Below are 19,328 nucleotides of genomic sequence, written 5' to 3'. Positions count from 1 at the left end.
CTGCAAAGGACTGGTGCAACCCCATTATTATTGCTTGCAAGGGCAACCCCCAGGAAACACATCACTCCAGAACAAACACGTTTGTTTAAAAGTAATAAAAAGAATACAGGATTACAAATGCATTTTGACGTGAATTGTGCCTTAAACTATTCTTTATTTATGCACTATTGCAAGGAAATTATTTAACAGCTAATGGCATCTGGAAATAGAATAAGCAAGGTCTGTTACATGTAAGCCAAACTTTTCTCAGAAAAATGCTAGAAGGTTCAAATTGTAATGAAGAACAGTTGTGATGAGAAAAGATATATATATTTTAATCTTTCTCTATTTTCTATGTATTAAAAGTGGAGCACCCAGTCTCCTGTGATTCTGTACAACATGGCGTTTAAGTTGTTTTCAAAATATTTCACTATTTTATTAATTCCTCTGCCTCCCCAGTTCCTTCTGTAGGACCCGAGTACCATAATTGTCTGAAAAAAAACATGCACCCCTTGTATGTGAACCGTGTGAATACTACCCTGCCAAAAACACCATAGTATACTATGGGTATAATGACTACTAATTTAGAAAGTCTACTTGGTTCTCTATTTGTATCTCTAAGTAATTAAATCTTGCTGTTTGTACACTATATTTTAAACCTACTTTAGTGATTTATTTAGTATTTATTCATGTTTTAAAAAATCATTTCTATGTTAATAGATTTCAACTACAACCACACTTCCGACCATCTAAAACCGCACACTTTGAAATTACTTAACAATCAGGTGATGTGCGATTAGTCATCTACCAGTTTCTGTGGCTGACTTTCCTATTCAACTATTAGGCGCCACTCCTATAGCGTACTACCGGTATATAGAATTGCCCAAGTACACATTATGGATACAATGCAACCTCTGGATAACATGTAGTGGTACGCCAAAGCTTTGGTGTGTGTTTTCAAAAGTACTGAAGCTTAGTGACAGAGGGTAGCTATTTAAGGAGCCATAGAACAAACAAGCAATATTCAAAGGGTCATTTCACAACTCCAAAGTTCATTAGCTACAATTTTTTTTTATTATTATTTATTTTGTTATAGTCATAATATCTTTCTACTGCAGGTTTAGTAGCTTGTATTTTTGATAATGAATGTATTTTCCTAGTGGTGTTTACATTTGATGGCCTGAAGTACAATTATGGTTTTGAAATCCCATCCAAGTAACATTTATCAGGCAGGAAGTGTATGAACATTGGGAAATATCTCAAGTAGGGTTTACTAGCCAAAGCCTTTGGAAGTGTTTTACTGCCACTGGAAAACTACTTATTCTGGGCTGTTGCTTTGTGCTGATTTCTGCAGTACAGTAGAGACAGAGGGAAGCAAGTTGGAGAGAGGCATATTTTTAAACTGTAGAGAGCAGCAGCATCCTTTAAAAAACAAATTGTTATGTTGTGGTGCAAATACAGGACTAGTGCTTAGAATGTCTGCTGTAACCCTTTTGATAAGAAAAGTTTGGGGCAAATAAATGGATGGATGCATTCCAGGAATAAAAAATAAATCAATGTAAGTAGAACCCCAAATTAAAAGCACACATGTTCTAAAAGAAAACCATCAAACGAGTCCACGGCCCACATTCTCAGTATTGTAGTCAGTGTTGTGCTCAACTATTTGGGCAGGAACAATATGTGTTTCAATGGGCAGATAAACAGACAGCCTTTAATCCAAAGGTAGTTATTTTAGACTTCGGTACATAAAAGTCTAGAAATGTTGCCAACTTTACTAAACATGCTAATCATGATGATATTTAGCAACAGAATGACAGATTATTTTATATTGTAGTTAATTGCTCTTTTTTGTATAGCTTTTTTTAATTTTAAACATTTTCTGTGAGCAGTCTGTAATGTGAGTTTGTGTTTTTGTTAATCAAGCATAGCTTTCACTTGTTCAACAGTGCATATTTCATTAACCCCTTATGTAGCATTCCCGAACTTTGACTGAGAGAAGAGGGCAATCCCAATAGTGCTTTATTAAATAATTACTTTATTAATTAAGTAGGTTTAACGACTATGCCAATTTGTCAAAATAATTTAATACAGGTCCTTGATCAAGCAGCAAGTGAGAAAGAGAAAAGGAGACAGCAAAAACATAATGAAAAGTAACAATTATTTTATCTTGACCAATTAAGAGTAAAAACAGGCTTAAATTAAATCACCCAGTAAAAAGGCCCCCCTATAGTTTAAAGGACAGTATACATTTAACACTTAATCCAGTACACTAATTGATATTCGCAACCCCAACATACATATCAAAGACTTCAAATATAGTAACATTTTAAACATACATCAATATAGTAGTATGTGGCAGAAATTAGTAAATTATATAGCAGCAAGACAGAAATACCTGGTATCAAAAGATAACTATGCTCCTAATAAACATGAATCAGGAGTCAATACACTGCCATTAACAATGAATACAGTGGTACTTTTTAGTAGTAAAATATGCAGATCAATTACACACTAAAAACAAATCCCATTTAAACTGCTTCCACTTGGATCGGCCCGTCTAAAAGTTTTAAAAACAAACCCCCTACTTTTATCATAGTCAACCAAAATAGCTACCGCAGTCTGAAAGTATGGAGGAAACTATTGCAATGCCACTCTAACGCAGAGCGGGACAGTCTATTTCATAGAAATATCGACTCTTCAACATTTCCAAACATGCTTTTCCAGCCAATTCCCAGCACAGCAAATATATTCAAGAAAAACAAACAAAGTCTGTCTTACCCAAACGGCAGTTCCCCAAATAACATTCTCTCAGCTCACAGTTCTGGAAACAGGTAGCTCCAGTTTAATTAAAATGTGCACCTGTGCTAATTGGGAGACACAGCTGAACCGTCTCCACGGAGACCCACACAGCACTACATGCCAATTTAAAGAACAAGTGAGAAATAAATAAATAAAACTTATACATGAAAATGAATTAATCCAATAAAGCAATAACCACACGATATGAAGATAATAATAATAACACACAAAGCTTACACTTTGATTTGTTTTACCTCTATATTTCAGAAACCCAGTAATAGTTTATAATTCTCCCGCTTTCCAACCACTGCATTTTTTCAAACCGAGGTGTCAATACCTAAAACCCATTTCTAGTTTTTCAATGATATGCTGAAACAATGATATTACACAACTAACAAAGCCTACAGTGGATACCAGTGCCTGTCTTCATAAAACTTTATCTTGCAAGTAATATTGTTTAACATGACAGAACTTCATCAGGTGAAGCATAAACGTCATTTACGGTCAAAAACATCACTCATCATGACGTTAGAATAACGTGCCCTTAGAGACCAATTTTCTCATTAGCATATTATTTGTCTGATTCATCAATCTGTATTGTGCTATATGTGGAAATCACGGTTTAGCCTATTCATTGCTATAAGAAAATCCCAGTCTTCAGTGTGCTTGTATGGACTATACATCAAGAGGAGGGAGATATCTTGGAAAATGATCTAGAGTGAGAAGACCCCGCAGTTTGGTTTACAATCTGACGTTCATTTTGCCAGCTTCTGGCATGATATGATCTACCCTTTTAACAGTACCAATTAACCCAATCAGCTATCTCCTGCCATATTTTTTTCAGCCACAGAACCTTATATTTTTATGTTGACAAGTACATATTCTTTCAAGTAGATTACCAAATCGCTATAATTAAGAACATGATTAAAAGATGTCATATAAACATACCCTACAGAGTTTAAACAAACTGAGATCGATTAGTTGGAAAAGGGCAAGAAGCTTTCAGAAATACTGGTGGACTCCAGTGATTCTAAATGCAAGACTAAAATATTCTGAATTTGAACTAGTAATTGTTTTTTGAAAAGAAAAGAAAGTTTGATTCATGCCAAAAGAAAACAAAAGTAGTAGGTAGGTTATGTCTTACTTGAAGACGCTTCCTTGAAAAGCGAAGTGGAGATATTTCCTGTGCGCAGAACGAATAGGAGCGTGAATATTCATCCACGAATTCAACAGTAGTAAACCAGTCACCAGGCCGGACAAACTGAGAATGTGATGCTGTGCACAACCTGTGTGTACGGTGAAGATTACCAAATTGTCTGAGGTGCAAGTAAGCCTGAGCTGCAAGTTGTCAGGGGTCCTACTGGGGATGCTGAGGCTGAGCCTGTTGTGGGGCTGCCTGTGGCGACATTGAACTGCCTTCAAGATCACTGCTGTGTTGAAATCCCACGTCCGCCTCTCTCCCGTCAATGCTAATAATTTTTTTGTATATTTTTTTTTTGAATTATTATTATTATTTTTAACATAGCCTACTTAAGCCTAGACAAATAGCACAAAATAGGCCAGAATGAGTTTGAGGTGTCACATGTGTGCAGTCTATTGCTCCCAACAGATTGGGGAAAACAGAAATTAGTTTTAAAGGGTTGTAAGTACATCCTTCCTTTAGTGAAAATTAGGTACTTGGATGTTCGCCTCAATCCTTTGAGCACAACTGGCAATGCCAGAGAAAAAGTGGACTTGGAAATGCCAGCAACAATCATGAATGTTTAAAACGTGCTTTCAAAAGTTCTTATCAAAGATGCCATTGTAATTGTCACAACTGCTGGCAGCTTTAGTACATCTCGTTATGATATCTGAGAACTGATTTGCACTATCTCCACCCCATTTTTGTGAATTTATCCAGGAACGCCCATAATTACATAATCATCTAAGGTTGAACCGCAAAGAAAAACTGCTACCACAAAGCATTCCCTAAAAAGTCGTTAATAGCATTGTGACTTTAGTACATCTACTCCTGAGTCTCTTAAGTCCTCAAATGCAGATAGCCATGTGTCCATGGTAGTTGTGATTTTTGGGGATCAGAATTCCAGATTTTAAATTGCTTTACGAAGAATTGAGTTCACAAGTCTGGAAGTCTTAAAGCAAATTTGTCAAAGCAATATACTGAGAACAAACATAAATGTTTTAAACATCACAAAGATATTATACTTGAGATGTGGGGGTTGTCCATGGCATATTACTGGCAGTTACATTTATTGATTGGGGCAATAGTTACACAGTATAATGATGCTAGCAACATGTGACCCATCTAAATCAACATCGAGTTAGTCAAGTACAGCTTGACTTTTTGGCTAAATGTTGAGTTTCTTTTTTTTAGTATTAGTTAGTTTAGTATTAGCTTTTTTAAGTATTAGTCAATTTGGAAGATAGTATTACTTATTTTGTTCTATTATTGTTTATTTAGACTTTAGAAATACTTGACTTCAGAACACAGGATACATTTGATTGTAGAGTGTATTTTTCTCTATGTTTGCTCCAGTTGGCTGTAGCTTTGCTGCATCAACACAGTGTTATTATTATGTACTGCTTTTTTTGAACATAATATAATGGTAATCAAGAATAATCTGAAAGGTCAAGAGCATTAGCTGTTGTGTTAGTTTTGTTTGGTTGTTGCTGCACTTGATTGATGAAACACACTGTGTGCTTAGATGTTTAGACACTAATACACTAGGTGTATGTTACAATAATTAAAGTAATAATAGATGATGTTGATTTTTACTTTTCATTTAAGTAATGTATTAGTGAGGGTTGTAAATTACACTAAAGTTCAAAATTGGTAATCAAAATAACTACCAGAACTAGGTTTCATTTAATAAAGAAATATACAGCCATTTTTTATATTACATACTTATTATGCGCTAACACATTTTTTTTTTTGGTGATTACCACATAAGAGACTTAAATAAATAGTACTGTTTTAACGTTTTGAAATCCCTGATAAAAACCTAATCTAACAATTTTAAAATCCCTAGCCTGTTTGTTGAGTTACAATTCCTGCTCAGCTATGCAGGGAACACTGTTGCTAGATCATTATACTAGCGTATTGATGTATGTATACATTTTGAAATACAGAAAGAATTGAATCACGTTTAAGGGCTGTTCCATCCATAATATCTTAGGAGTTCTACATAAAATTACATCAATTAAGTGAAACAGTTAAGTCACAGACATGATTGGAATACTATATTTTGTAAACCATCCATCAAACAGTTAATTGACGTTTCCTATTATGGTCATTGATTTGTACCTTGCTTATCATGTCAGCATATTGATTGGACTGTACCTTCCAGGCTTGTATCTGTTTGCAGTACTTTACCTGTTTAAAGCCTATTGAAATTGTACTATCCCATTTGTTTCAGATTACAACCAGCTCAGGCAGCGAGTTTCTTCTTCAGTCAGAGAATCATGCCTCTGTGTTCAGCTGGCACAATGCCATTAAAAATGTTATTGACGGCCTGGTAGGTACTCTTTTAATGAAACAGTTGTTCTGAATTTGGAGGTTTTGTACATTTTAAATTAAAATTGACATTTTAAAAACAGTCAAATTACAGTAATGCAAAACCAAACTTCAAATATTTTTTCTCATGTATTATAATACTATTTAATATAAGTAACTTTTTTATTGCCTTGTTTTGTGCTGAAAAAAATGTATACAAAGCCTTATAGATCAAAGATCAATGTGTTTTTTTTTCTGTTGTTTGTCAAAGGGCACAGATGGAAGGTTATTACACTCCAACATTCGGAAATCTTCAAGTACTGAGCTCGTGAACAGGTGTGGAGAATCCTCTCCTGCAGTCAAAGAAACTAAACCAGAGAATAGGAGATCACTAAGTAAGTAACACATTCCTCCCATAACCAAATTTGTTTTTCATTAAATTCCACTGCAAATGTTTTCAGAACAGTTTTATTGCTAATGATATTGACCTGATAAAAAAAAACAAAAAAAAAAAACAATAATAATTATGGAGACAAACTAAATAATTTCAGCATAAGGCATAAGCCAAAATGTTGGTCTACATGATGTTTCTTGTGTTTTTACCTCAAAACATAATTACCTGTGCTTTAATGTTTGGTGGTTGTGCAAGTGTGGTTTAACCTGTTGCCATGCCAATGGAAGGCGGACAGGCTGCCTTTGGAGAGACAGATGGTAACCCACTAACATTGAGATTGTTGCCATGTATTGTAAGTGGTTTGGGAAGGAAGTTACCTTTGAAATTACATACATTTAGTTGTAACTATAGAATGACTGTGAACAAAAAATAATATCCTTTTACAAAGTGTTACAGGATGTTAGTAATATTAATATACTATTTTTGTCCCATGTATTTTTCTGTCTTTGCAGTGACAAAATGTGCCAATAATATGGATTAATAACACTATGTAACACAATTTTTGTTCCTGGGTAGTAAGTGTTATTTCCTAATTGCTTATGCCTTAAAAGTATAGAAAATGGCTATTATTCTCCACAAACTTTGCTTTTGTGATCAGGACAGGTAAATTTCAAAATATCACTATTTCCAATGAGAAAAAGGGCGAATTTGTGTCTTTTCGTTCAGAAAAAAAAAACATATGAATCCAAATTAACATGTATTTATACTAAAGTAATACAAAAATGACTACAAAAGATTTAGAAGTGAGTAGTTTTTCAAGATTTACGATTATACTGTAAATTTACAGTATAATTGTAAATCTCGAAAAACTACTCACGTCTAACTTCTCACTTCTCACTGCTTCAATAAACGTACCTCACTATAGTGATGTTTCTTGTCAAAGCAGATTTACTTGAATGCTGATTAATTTTCTTTATTATACTTACAGTAGAGTAGTTTGCAGTGCTTATTTCTGTTTTTTAGTTGATTGTTAAATTTAGTGTCTCACAAAAGATTTGTGGCCATACATAGAGCAGATCAAATTAGCTGGGTGATCTTAAACACCAGACTGCTTATTTATATATTCGTGTATGTATTTATTTATTTTGCACAATGGAGTCTATTTTAATTCCACTAACCTCATCAGAAGCCATTTAGGCAGACATTGTTTTATTATAATGAACAACTGCGAGTTACTTGATTTAACAATTAGGCTATTTTCAATTAGTCTATTATAGCAAAATATAAACCCACAAAAAACGCCTTAATTTACCATCAAAACAATGTATTTGTTTTCAGCAGTAAAGCCAAGATTGATCGTTTAGTTTCCACTTTAATGCAAGTTTTGTTTGCATACCTGCATGTGTGACCTCTTTTTGTATCATTCCCATCAGGCTGTGATTCTAGATTTGCAGTGACAGATGATCCATCCACTGCTTCACCCAGACCTTATGTATATTAGTCTGATTACTATTCAAAGCACATCTTCATTTACTTTTTGATAGTCTCCGTGTTTGCAAATTGTTCCATCAGCCCGTTTGGTATTCCTAACTAGTATACTGTTCTCCAAGACAGTAGCTCACCAATTATTTGTACCTGTTACTGTGGTATGTTATAAATGTCAGGTTGATTTTCTAAAGAACAATATTTCATGATTTCCATTATTTTACTACATTGAAAATAGTATGGTCCACCTTTTGTAAACTTGTTAATATCTAGCAAAATGACTTATATTATTTAGAAGTCAAGGATGTAAAAAAAATGTAATGTATTTCTTTATTTTTTGTATATGCTTGATGGGTAGGATAATAGTGCTTTTATTTGTTATGGACTAAAAGTTCTAATTAATGACAGGCAACTCTAACACCCCCATTCATGATAAATGCAGACAGAAACAATGGGACAGAAACAACATATTGTAATGGGCAGAACCACATCAAACAGACTGTTCATAGCATTCATCCTGTCCTTCAGATGAATAAGACAGCTCATGTCACACTAGCATATGTCTCCCTAAACTAAATCTCCCCTGAGTGTTTGAACAACACATTGAAGAATAGAATTAGTTGACAGATCTGCACATTTATTTGCGCTCTTCATTATATATAAAAAAAAAAAGAAATAACATTATTTTGCTTTTCATGCATCAAAATATTTGAAACTGTAACCTTTGACAGCAACAGCAACACTGGCACCGATTCTAACATGTACCTGCTTATCCAATTTTAACATGTGTTTCATATACGGTGTATTCAACTTTGTACTAGTTTTATATTGCAAATGCCAACAAAATCTCAAATCTCTTCCTTGGTCATTGATTAGTAAAGGCGTATTCCCAAAGATCCCTAGAGAATGCTGGGGTTAAGAATAGAGAGTTACTGTAATCAAAAAATGCTACCCACTGCATTGCTTTCTAACCAGCCTTTGCTTCATCTTGATCAAAAGAAAGTCAAATCAGAATCTTCTCTGTGGTTTTCTCAGCTCTTCCTGCCCATCGCTTGTATAGCCTCTCCACTGTCTTTTGTTTTGATTGAAACCTGTCATATCAAAACCCAATCTGACTTGGTAAATTTAATATATCTTTGCTTTGAAGCACCCTAATCATTTGACCCCACCCCCCAATACAGAGTATTAATGCTTGTGACAGTCTGCCGTGTGGGTGTGTGCATTCACTGCTGAGTGACAGGCAGGAGATCAAGACAGAGGTTGGAGGATTTATTTACATATCAACCCAGTGAACAGCTCACGTGACACTACCAGTAATGGCAGTGCATGGAGAACATACAACTCAAAGTATTAATTCTTTGATAGGATCTACAATCTCTGAACTAATCTTCTCTGTTCAATAATAAACTAACGCTGCTGAAGAGTTTGATCAGGGTGGATAAACGGTTGTGGTGGATATGTGCTGGGTGGATACATGACGGATTACTGTATATGTATAATAGAAGGTATCAATACACATTACACCAGTAGTATGTCATCATAATGTTATTGTAATAAAAAAAAAACTCATTGTTAATAATATTCAAAACTTTTAATAACATATTGCATATCTTTTTTTTTAAAACTAAATCATGAATACAGTAAACAAAAACTTTCTATCTTTCAATACCTATTTTATTCTTATACCTGGCTCTCAATTGTTGTTGTGGTAATAACATCACTTTGATATCTACAAGAATTTCATACAGGCCTCCCTATTCTTCTTTATAATTTTGACCTCTACTTTTCTTTTTTAAATTTGTAGTTGCTTTAAATACCTGTGCTTTATCATAGGGGACTTTTAGATCTGTTTAGAATCTGACTTTTAGATCTGTTTTCTCCTGTGTTATTTTGGATTTGTTTCAAACACTGATAGGCTTAACTGATGTTTAGATCTAAAATGTACTGTTTAAAGAGGCCAGTTGTTCATAAGGCTTGTGGGAAAAATACCATGACTATTTACACATGCTGAAAACAAAAGCAAATGCCTTTCAGAGTCATGGGAATTCCTTTGCTAATAACTAAAGTCAACAGGCTGTAATGTGTAACCTCAGGCAGTGTTTTTGTTCTGTGTAAACTAATCAGATGTCTAAATACTTTACCTTTCACATGTTCTTTTTGGCATACAGACATAGCTAATACTCAACAATGAACAAATATCTAAGGGAGTCTGAGCATTGATGTGCCAAGGGATAGCAGTTATAGAATAACAGGTCACCTGTTGTCCTAAATTTTACTGACCTTAACACAAATAGCATAGAAACAGCTGGGATTTACTCTTGTTCTGCCTTTGATTTCTACAGTTAAGGTGGACATGTTTAACAGTGTAGTCCATTACCTCTATTGATCCTTTACATACAGATAATAGGGAAGCAGTAATCAGCAGTGACACTTCTTATATTTCTTTTTATATGTTCTTGGGTATGTCCTGTCTTTTCGTCCTTTGGGTTTAACTATATATATATATATATATATATATATATATATATATATATATATATATATATATATATAGCTATACAAAGAGCCAGCTGCCCAACATTTCGATATGTTGTACATGTCTTTCTCAACGGAGCATGTGTTTGAATCAAAACATTAGAGGTATTTATAGGTGTTTGACGGCATTACAACTACTTATTATTGTTTATATTCAAATCATGATGTAATGGTGTTCTATATATTCACCAAAAACAACCTTTATACTTTGTTATTGTTATTTGAGGTATGCAGTCTGCAGTCTGCAATAGCATATAGTTAAAGCTATTTAAATACACAATATCCATAATTAACCTGTATATACTCAGCCTAATAATTATCAACTGTATTGAATTATATAATTTTATTCATTTGTATTTTCTAGTGTATAAAGAATACGGTATGTTTAGTGTTCCGCATTTTCGGTTTTTATCTTTAATAAAAATTCCAGGGAATTATTTCAGAGTTTATTTTACATATATTACAATAGGGATAAAATCGATTTAAATTGAAACATCAGTAAAAATTGGGGGTAGAGATCTCAGTATACACACTTTACATGTGGAATATGATGCGTAGCATTTCTGGTTTCTGATTAAGTGGCATGTAGGTGTGGCATGTAAGTTGAAGTCACATTTTCCCAAGTTAGCTAGTACTTTGTGAATGTTTTGGCAATCACTATGCTGATGGAAATAGTATCTGCAGAAGGTATGAAAATGACATCAACATAAAACAAGCCAGGTTTTTTCACCTTGAAATCATAAAAAGAAAAGAAAATTGACAGAACCGGATGGTGCGAGACATCAGGATAGGCGTAAAAAACCACACTGGACATTTCATTTCAGTGAGTTCCATAAGTTTACCAACTAAAGCATCACCATTTTTTGTTGTACCTCAATGTAGTAATATTTGCAGCGCTAATATGAAAACATGTGTTTTCTTTTGTATATTCATAAACTGATTTACATTTTCTCCCCATCCCTCATCCATTAAAAACATTATATTTTTGTGAAAGTATTTCCATTTAGTTTTTGATCAAGCTAGTAGTTACTACGGCCAGCAACTGTGATAATAATCATACTCTGATTGGCCAACAGAATCAGGTGATATTGTGTTTGTGAACAGAGAACCGTGTTTAAACGATATTTAATTCTCTGACATCTAAACATACCTGCTGTATCCTAGGATGCAATGTAGGGCTGCTTATTACAATGTCAATCAAAACAAAACAGCATTTTATTCCAAATCCACCATGGAAAATATTGAATTGTAGACAAAAAATTGAGTATAAATCATTAAAAAAAAAAAAAAAAAAAAAAATACTTTAAATGAGTTCTGTAAAAAAAAAAAACAGATTTTTGCTAAAGTCGGAAAAACTGGAAATGCGGAATTCTAAGTGTGTTATATCATTATGACGGAAGCAGTTTTGAAGGTACTCACAGATTTATTGTTTTATTGGGTTTTGTTTCTTTTATTCTTTAAATTGAACTTTGGAAAATAAAAAGAAGAAATCTGACCAGCGGGCCTTTCCTCCACAATGAGATCATGCGCAGATTGTCAATGCTTCAATGTGTTTGTATTTAACCATTATGCTGCCAGACACAGAGAAGAACAGAAGTAAAGTAAACTTACATCGATAAGTGTTTCATGTTGGATTAGCTCAAATTATATAAATAAACACATATCTTTTTCTGGGTTGTACTGATTAATTGTCCATCTCAGAGAGAGTGCAGCATACTTAACACTTGACAGGATACCAAACTGAAAAAAAGTTTAAAGCAGTGATCAAGTCATTTAGAGTTACTTAAATCCTAAACTAATTACATAATGACAAAAGTCACTGAGATAATTTATGTGTGCTTATCTCTAAAGTAATGTTTCAGTCTAATCTTTTTAATGTAGCCCTCTCAAGTTATTGTATTTCTTATTAGAAATGATATGGTAAAGATTCAGAGATTCTAACTGAAATAATCCATACTATACTGTGTGCTGCACTCAGTAAATTGTAATTCTCCTTGTTTTATGTATATGTACTAGCATTAAGTCTTTTACATCTAGGTCTATTCTTGCTTATATTAATATGAAGACAATAAGTAAATATACACATCAGGTAGCATGTGTATGCTCAGGAAGATTTAAAATTACATTGCATGAGAGAGTGTCATCTTTATTTATCTTTAATATGTGAACAGATTGGAGCAAATGTTTACTTTTAAAGCTTGTATATTGTCCAGTATAAAAACGGAAATGTCTAATTTTAGCAAGGCTGTCATTGCAAACCAAGCTAGCAAATAGATCCAAGTGTTAAAACAAGGCCAAAGACTATTAAAATGTATTTCAACTAAGTGGAGACACTTGAATTAAATTGGTTTTGCCATACACATAATGTGAAACAATCAATAGTACTTTACTCTGACACGCACTGTCAATACGCATTGGTCCAGTTCAGAAACTCTTTAATTGATAGTTCTTCACAAAAGCCAATGCTTACAACATAAGTTAAAAGCACTCTAGTGTACCCTGGCAGCAATTAATTATTTTTTACCTCACAGGATCATGGGTTTGTTAAAGAAAGATAACAGTTATCCAAAGACCTATGTGGTAGCTATATGGGTTGCTTGAATGACCTAGATATACTGTATAGGGCATTATTTACTGACTGAATATCTCTCCAGTTAAAACTGTTACAGCATATCTAATATATAGTATGTATGGTATATAATGTGGTCCACTGTAAACTATTTTGGATTTATTCAATCCACCTACCTGAATAAACAGGTGCATAATTACTCTGTCTAGAATTAGTGTTAGTATTATTATTATTTGTTTATTTATTTAGCAGACGCCTTTATCCAAGGCGACTTACAGACACGAGGGTGCGTGAACTATGCATCAGTTACAACAACGTCTCACCTGAAAGACAGAGCACAAGGAGGTTAAGTGACTGGCTCAGGGTCACACAGTGAGTCAGTGAGTGAACCGGGATTTGAACCAGGGACCTCCTGGTTACAATCCCTTTTCATTAACTATTGGACCACACAGCCCTCTGTGTTTTTGAAATTAACATAGCTAATTGACTGTGGCAACAGTTTCGGGGCCTTTAGTTGAAAGCAATGGCTTCTCTTAAAAGGTTTGTACATGAAAAAAAATGTCTTGATCACAATGGGATGCTTGAAATTAAGCTGCTGTTAGTGATAGTTTCAAGATTCTCAGCTCAGCAGTCGTTGACCATATAATATTGTCCTTATCGTGTTCGTTTTGTTCACTCACAAAGCTTTAACTCATTACATTTTAATCATCGCAACAGACTTCAAAAAATGTTCTTTAAATAACTTATGACTTAAACATGTGTGAATAGGGCCCATTGATTTTGACTTGTAATGCAACAAGATATCATCTTGCAATGTAAGAACTAATCGAAAATAAACATGTATGGTTTCAAGGGGGGGAAGTAACTTCTAATACCTTACTGTACTGGAAAGTGAGTTATGAGTAGTCTAGATATAAGTTGTATTTGCTCCTGAATACTAAAATAAAATTCCTACACTGTTCAGCAGCAAAGAACCCATTGAACAACATTTATGTTGTAATTATAATACAGATTTCCAGAGAGAATATGAGACAATTTTAAATAACAAATAATAATAATAATAATAATAATAATAATAATAATAATAATAATAATAATAATAATAATAATAATAATAATAATGAAGATACTACTGTGAGGGACTATGGACACAGGATAGATACTGTCAGAGAATTATAAATATTTGAGGTCTCACCATGAACGTCTTTTTGTGATGATAAAATTAGTGTGTCCTCGGTCCTGGACACTTTACTCAAAAGTAACATGATACTGTGTGGACTCAACTCAGTCCCTGGAGGCATTTTTCATACATTAGAATGGAAAGCTAGCACAGTTTGTCATAGTTGATGGTCTTTTGTTAAAGGGACTCTAGTAATACCCCCTAGAGAGGAACACATTTCTATTGCCAAGTTTACTTTATTCCTGATCTGCAAATAGATAGCAGGCTTTTGTCTTCAGTGTTGTAAATCCCTTTCCACTCATTAGCACAGCTGTAGATTCAGAATAATAATACAAAAAATGAATAAAAAAAAACTGAAATGTGTTACTGCAATTATGGGAGGTTAATAAACATCATCTATTAAGGAATGTACCCATTTACCAATGTTTTGGTGTTGGAGGTGGAGGTGGTGCTTGTTTTTGTCAGAGTACAGCTAGACGAGTATGGAAGAGTCGTGACAAATAACTGTTTCAGAATAAAAACAGGTAATCAGTGTTGAAATCGTCTTTTTAAAAAATAAACTTCAGGTACTTTAGCTTAACAAATAAATACACTTTAACAAGTAGCAATGGTCTCTTGGAACGCATTCACATTGCCATGGTACTGCTAAAAGAAGGATGTTTCATCCTATACATGACACCCCCTGGTATAAATATATGTTTTGTATGATATAGTAGAATGCCATGGAGGGTAACTCAGTGGTGTTTACAGTTAAACATAGGGGGTAGTTTGTCAGTACCTCAGCTGCAGTGTAAATTTTATGACTGCCATACAGTAGCTGAATTAAGCAGTTAGGGAACAAACAGTATGACTCTTTGGCTAAAGAAATCCAATCCTGAACCAGCCTTTTCCAGACCCTTGAATTATGGTTCCAGTGTCCTCCTTTCACGTCAAACTATACTGCCCGACATACCATGACAGTATAAACATCTGCAGAAAGTAAACTTGTGGACTTTTGCTGTTTCCACTGTATTCTTATTGCATTTGTCATTCTAAGGGTCAATACAGGTTTAAATAGCATGAGTTACATTATTTGTTAGCGGAGAAAAATGAATCTATTTAAAATGTCTGTGGCATTGCAATATTGATTATTATGTTTTAGCACAGGGGTCTTCCTGCATAATTAGATAAATATTGGAATTATAAAATTATAGAGATGCAAAATGTATGCTTTATTGAGTCAGACTTTAGAAGTAAGTAAATACAATGGTTATGTATTATTAGCTACAAATGGATGATATGACAATTTCATCATCCCTGACCTCATTTAGGAATAATCTGTGAGATCTATATTGACTTTTATAGTGTTTGTGTTCAAGCTTTGTGAGCTGCACAACCTTTAACAATGTCTTTCATGTATTAACATTGATAAATTAAGTCATCAGTACCTTGTATGTGTTGGACGTTTTTGTTCTGTGTCTGTCCTTTCTAACTGACCACTTAATGACCACATTAAGTTAGCCAGTGCATCTAATTCACTTTGTATGGTGAGCACATCAGCATTATAAGCAGCTGGAAAATGAATTAACTTTTGGTTCTCCCCTCTTGTCATTTTTTTGTCTCTCATAATGTACCAAGACAATGAGAGTTCTTGACATAAAAATATTGTTAAAATAAAGTTTGTAATTGTGTAAACTGTTTGACCCTTTTTTAAAGTAAGTTTGATGTTTTGGGTGTTGGAGTTGAATGTGTTTATAATGGATGCCGCATCTCTAATACCCAAATGAATTTTCTAAGTTCACTGTTTTCCAAAGTGCAGATTCTCATTTACTAGGATGTGTAAAACATATTGCAACATGTTGCTACTAAAAATGATTCAACACAATTAGTACTGGCACCTTATGAGTTTGTTGGCAATAAAACATATTGAGAACATGGACCTTGTCTATGGCTCTGTGTCCCAAGTGCAGGCAATTGCTTTAAAATTATATGCTATACACAAGTACCAGGATTCTCACTTAGCAATGCTAAAACAGAGGTAAGTTTCAATATCACCCCCCCCCACCCAGACATTTTTTAAACCAAAGAAATATTATCATTATTTGATCCATTATTTACCATTACTTCTCTTTACAGATTTTGTTATTTATATCTATTATTTTGTCTCTAAGATATGAAGAAGTAAGATATTGATTCTAAAAAAGCAATGTCCTTTCACTAAATATTTTATGTAAGTATGCATATATATATATATATATATATATATATATATATATATATATATATATATATATATATATATATATATATATATATATCACACTACATATACATTATATTAATGTATCATTATAATATGAATAGGCGTTCCTCAAGCGCAATCAAAATGTTACGATACCATAGGAATATCAACTACCCTCAAGCGCAACAAAATAGTTACATGCTTGATCTGTTTTTTTTTTTTTTTTTTTTTTGAGGGTTTCAAAAGGAGAAGATGGCAGAAATTCTTTCTACCACCATCTATCTCTCTAAATTAAAAACTAAAAGCCTGAGGTTATCACATGATTAACATCAAATTTGGAATGGAATACTGTATATTGCAATAAGGTGGTGATTTGATCAACCTCTGCCCTGCCTGGATAAGCCACAGATGTGTATTTTTTTAGAAGATATTCCTGTACCAAAGATTTAACCTGGGCGGCATCAACCACACATATTAGTGGCAATCCTGAGATTACCATGGATAGGTGGGGGAAATGCAAGGTAATTCATTATATTAAAAAAAATTAAACTGTGGCTTATCCCGGCAATGAACAAGTTGACAATGAAGTAATCATTTTCAGTCCTATCCAATTGCATTTAAAATCCTTTTATTTAATGTGTAAACTTCACAGTTCTGATTACTTTGATTTACTTAGTAAATGCAGAAAGTACATTACATCTGCAGCACAAAAGTGTGTCATGAATACAATGATTTCTACTGAATGCCCTCAGTATTATTCTAACAGTCTTAAAATTATCCAAAGGAAGCACTGGCTAGTCTTTATATAGGTATATATCTAAGAAGTATAACCAAGCTGTGAAGTTGGATTAGTTTAACTATTGGTAGTATTTGCTTGATGCAGTTTTTAGTTTGTTGGACAGATTTTCTTATTTAACATGAAGTTATATTAAGAAATCTCATGATATATTTTTTTTTCAGTATTTAAGCTGACCTACAGTGCTTCTGACAGTGGTGATAAAAATGGAGTGAAAAACCGACTCAAGAAATTTATTTCACGGAGGCCTTCAATGAAAACACTGCAAGAGAAAGGCTTTATTAGAGGTAAGAGTACCAATATGTCAACATATTTTGGAGTTTACTCATTTTTATACTCAGAAAGTTGAAGTTTTCACCACTGAGTGAAACTATCTGTGTCCATGAACAGTCTCACTAACTGAGCTATATGTCATAGGATTCCATCTAAACTCCACACCGCTTCCAGAAAGACTGCAGTGGAGACTGCAGTAATTTAGAGAATACCCTTGGGGGTGGTGCAGAATGACAGCAAACCAGCTGGGGTACCTTTAAATAGCCAAAAGAGTGATTATTTGTGCCCTTATGTTAATTTGCTTTTAGGAATTCTTGGATGGTAATTTATTTCTTTCTTTCTGTCTTTTTTACTTCTGTGTTTACTATTCTTCTATACCTGTGTGTGAAATAAATAACAAAAATCTATTGTTATCCTTTGCTTTTTGAGGCATGAACTATACTGATGCACTGTGACTAAGGAGCAAGACTGAGCTGCAAGTAACTGCAGTCAGAGAGTTCTGTTCACTGCACCTTTCTGTGTAAATGCAGCTGTATGCCATCCATAAGCAACATTTTCCTTAGGCTGGGCTGAAACCGCCCGGCAGCTCTGCTAATGTGTGAACTAGGAGATTTTACAACAATCTTTCAAAATGATTGTCAACCAGAATTTGTGGAATTTCATGTTTTTAATCTAATGGAAGACTATAACCCCCCCCTCCATCTGTATACTTCAGTGTGAACAGCTTGCAATCAAACCAAACATGCTCACCTTCAGTAACTAGTTTATGAGTCATTAAAGGTGGGTCAGATTGAACTTAAAAGTAATTTGTACTTTAAATACATTCCTGCTTATTTGACCACCCGCTTGAGGTAGTTCTAATGCCATTGGCAATCTTCAACAGCAGTACTGGAATTCTACAACTTTTTTTTCTTTTTTTTTTTTTTTTTTCTTTTTTTTTTTTTTGTTTTGTTTTTTTTTGGTGTGGTTTTTTTTTTTTTTTTTGTTTTTTTTTTTTTTTTGTTGTTTGTTCTTTTTTTTTTTTTTTTTTAATTTTTTTTTTTTTTTTTTGTTTTTTTTGTGTTTTTTTGTTGTTTTTTTGTTTTTTTGTTTTTTTTTGTTTTTGTTTTTTTTGTTGTGTGTTGTTTTTTTTATAGAATTCAGAGTAACAACTGGCACAGCTCCATTTTTTAAATTCCGTAATTCAGATTTTGAGCCTAACTTAAGACACATATCTTGATATACTTCCAATATTATTTTACTTTAAAAAAAAAAAAAAAAAAAAAAAAAAATTCCAGTAAAGCAGGAAAGAAAATGCTATAGGAAGAGCACATTTAAAACGTTGTTTCTTGAAAAAAACAAAAAACAAATGAAATAACAAACTTGAAAAAAATGGGATAACAAATAATATATTAAACAACTCAATGTGCACCTATTTCTAACTATATTTGTCCTTGTAAGAAAACTGACATTCTTATAAATAACCATTTAGCTAAGATTTGACGAGTAATAATCCTGAGCTTTGTTTGAAGGAATTATTAACCACCAACTATATAAAAAGCACAACATATTAAATTGCATATCTCAAAAATATTCAAGCATGGATATTCAAAGTATTTTTGACA

The 19,328-nt window shown here is 33.3% G+C and overlaps 1 protein-coding gene across 4 annotated transcripts in view; it reads left to right on the top strand.

Moving 5' to 3' along the window:
* Positions 1 to 19,328, top strand: part of LOC121323252 (rho GTPase-activating protein 15-like) — a 200,223-nt gene that overhangs the window by 58,364 nt on the left and 122,531 nt on the right. For all 4 annotated transcript variants that reach the window (XM_041264200.1, XM_041264197.1, XM_041264199.1 and 1 more), the window contains exons 8-10: positions 6,195 to 6,293; positions 6,543 to 6,666; positions 17,616 to 17,738. In XM_041264200.1, coding sequence (XP_041120134.1) covers positions 6,195 to 6,293; positions 6,543 to 6,666; positions 17,616 to 17,738 — 346 coding nt within the window. The remainder of the gene's footprint in view (positions 1 to 6,194; positions 6,294 to 6,542; positions 6,667 to 17,615; positions 17,739 to 19,328) is intronic.

Source organism: Polyodon spathula, chromosome 11, assembly GCF_017654505.1.
Source record: "Polyodon spathula isolate WHYD16114869_AA chromosome 11, ASM1765450v1, whole genome shotgun sequence".
NCBI lineage: Eukaryota > Metazoa > Chordata > Actinopteri > Acipenseriformes > Polyodontidae > Polyodon > Polyodon spathula.
The sequence above is the reverse complement of the archived record's forward strand: the minus strand, read 5'-3'. Positions and strand labels throughout refer to the sequence as shown.